The following is a 1,871-nucleotide window of genomic DNA, read 5'->3' on the forward strand; positions in this document are numbered from 1 at the left end:
GTAGAGAGAAACTGTCCTTCGGGCAAGCTTTGTTTAAGTCCATGAAGTCTACATACATCCTCCATTTCCCATTTGCTTTCTTTACCAGGACGATATTGGCGAGCCAATCGGGGTAGTAGACCTCCCGAATAAAATTAGCTACTAACAGCATGTTGACCTCATTTGTGATAACTTGGCTTCATTCTAGAGCAAAGACTCATCATCTCTGCTAGACGGGCTTTTTCTCAGGGTCCACATTCAACCTATGTCAGATGACCTTTGTGGATATGTCTGGCATGTCCTCGTGGCTCCATGTGAAGATGTCCATGTTCTTTTTGAGGAATTGGACTAGCCTCGTCCTTATCTCAAGACTCAGGATTGTTCCATCCTAGTCGTCTTTATTGGTTCTCCATCTACCAGCTCCACAGTCTCTAGGGCTTCCACCTTCTCTTCTTCTTTCTTCTCAATCATCCACGTATGGTTCTCCTTTGTAGCTAACACCGCTTGGTAGCATTCCCTAGCCAACACTTGATCTCCTTTTGCCTCGTCTACACCATTTTCCATTGGGAATTTTACCTTAAGACAATAGGTGGATGTGGCTGCTTTTCAACGATTAAGTGTGGGGCTCCCGATGATCACATTGTAAGAGGAGGGATAGTCTACCACTAGGAAGTTTAGTTGACGAGTCAATTGTTTCGGCCCCTACTGTGACTATCAGCATCACTATGCCTTTGGGATACACTTTGTCTCCACTGAAGCTGACAAGTGAGGAGTCAAATGGATGCAACCTTTCGGGGGCCACCTTCAACTGTTGAAAAGTAGAAAGGTAGATAATGTCTACAAAGTTGTTGTTGTCTATAAGGATTCTCCTAGTGTTGAACCTTTCTATCATAAGCATGATAACAAGGGGATTGTCATGTGGCTGCTTCACTCCTTTGGCATCTTCCTTTGAGAATAGGATATCCCTGTCCGTTCGTCTTTGCTTTAGGGGTGGTATCCTATGAATGCTATTGACCTGCTTCTGGTATGACTTCTTGAGGGATCTGAACGACCCCTTTGTGGATGGCCCTCTTGTGATCATCTTTATTTCTCCTATTTCATTCTGCTGATGATGTGGCTTGTGGTCTTCATCTCTTGAAGAGGCTTCCAGCTTGTCCCTGCTATCGTCCCTAGGCCTATTGGAATCTCCCTTCTTTACAAATTTTTGCAACTTCCCTCTTCGTATGAGTTCCTCTATCTGCTCCTTCAGGTTTCTGCAATCTTCTGTGTAATGGTCATGATCTTTATGGAAACGACAGTATTTCCTCTTGTCATGAACATTAGACGACGAGTGTAATGGCCATGGCGACTTGAGGTAGTGCTCGTCTTTAATCTGTGCCAGAATTTTATCAACAGGCATAATTAAAGGAGTGAATTTTACTGTCCGAGGGGTTTTATCATCTTTCCTCTTGTTCTTGTCAATATATTGACGATCTGCCCACTCCCTTTCTCGTCATTTCCGATCGTCTCCCTTTCTTTCCCTCTCATTAGGCTTTTCTACCTCTTTGATTGCTGCTAGAGCATCCTCAACGTTCATGTACTTCTGAGCCTTCAAAAGCATTTCCACCATCATCCGTGGGGGATTCTTCACGAGCAAGACCATAAACTGCCTGGACTTCAACCCGGCTTTAAAGGCCATCAGTTGTACTTTGTCATCCGCTTCGTCCACCTCTAACGTTTCTCGAGTAAAATGCTTCACGTATGACCTCAAGGTCTCCTTTTCTCCGTATTTAATTGTAAGCAGGTGGTCTGCTGACCTTTTTGGGCGTTGTCCTCCTACGAAGTGGCGTAAGAAAGAGCTGCTCAGCTACTCGAAGTCATCGATGGACGAAGTTGGTGACTTCATGAACCAT

The 1,871-nt window shown here is 44.5% G+C and overlaps 1 protein-coding gene across 1 annotated transcript; it reads right to left on the reverse strand.

The window, feature by feature from the left end:
• Positions 1 to 351: 351 nt before the first annotated feature.
• Positions 352 to 1,657, reverse strand: LOC126719677 (uncharacterized). The gene is made up of 3 exons (XM_050422207.1): positions 1,520 to 1,657; positions 643 to 1,351; positions 352 to 527 (listed from the first exon to the last, which is right to left on the reverse strand). The coding sequence occupies exons 1-3, from the start codon at positions 1,655 to 1,657 to the stop codon at positions 352 to 354; spliced, it is 1,023 nt and encodes a 340-aa protein (XP_050278164.1).
• Between the last annotated feature and the right edge of the window lie 214 nt (positions 1,658 to 1,871).

This window comes from Quercus robur, chromosome 3 (assembly GCF_932294415.1).
Source record: "Quercus robur chromosome 3, dhQueRobu3.1, whole genome shotgun sequence".
Taxonomy (NCBI): Eukaryota; Viridiplantae; Streptophyta; class Magnoliopsida; order Fagales; family Fagaceae; genus Quercus; species Quercus robur.

Excerpts from the sequence above, each read along its gene's own strand:
- LOC126719677 (XM_050422207.1), bottom strand. The coding sequence starts at position 1,657 with ATGGCCTTTAAAGCCGGGTTGAAGTCCAGGCAGTTTATGGTCTTGCTC. Across the intron at positions 1,352-1,519 it reads CTCTAGCAGCAATCAAAGAG|ATTAAAGACGAGCACTACCT; the intron begins GTAGAAAAGCCT and ends ATTCTGGCACAG. Across the intron at positions 528-642 it reads GTCAACTAAACTTCCTAGTG|ACGAGGCAAAAGGAGATCAA; the intron begins GTAGACTATCCC and ends AAAATGGTGTAG.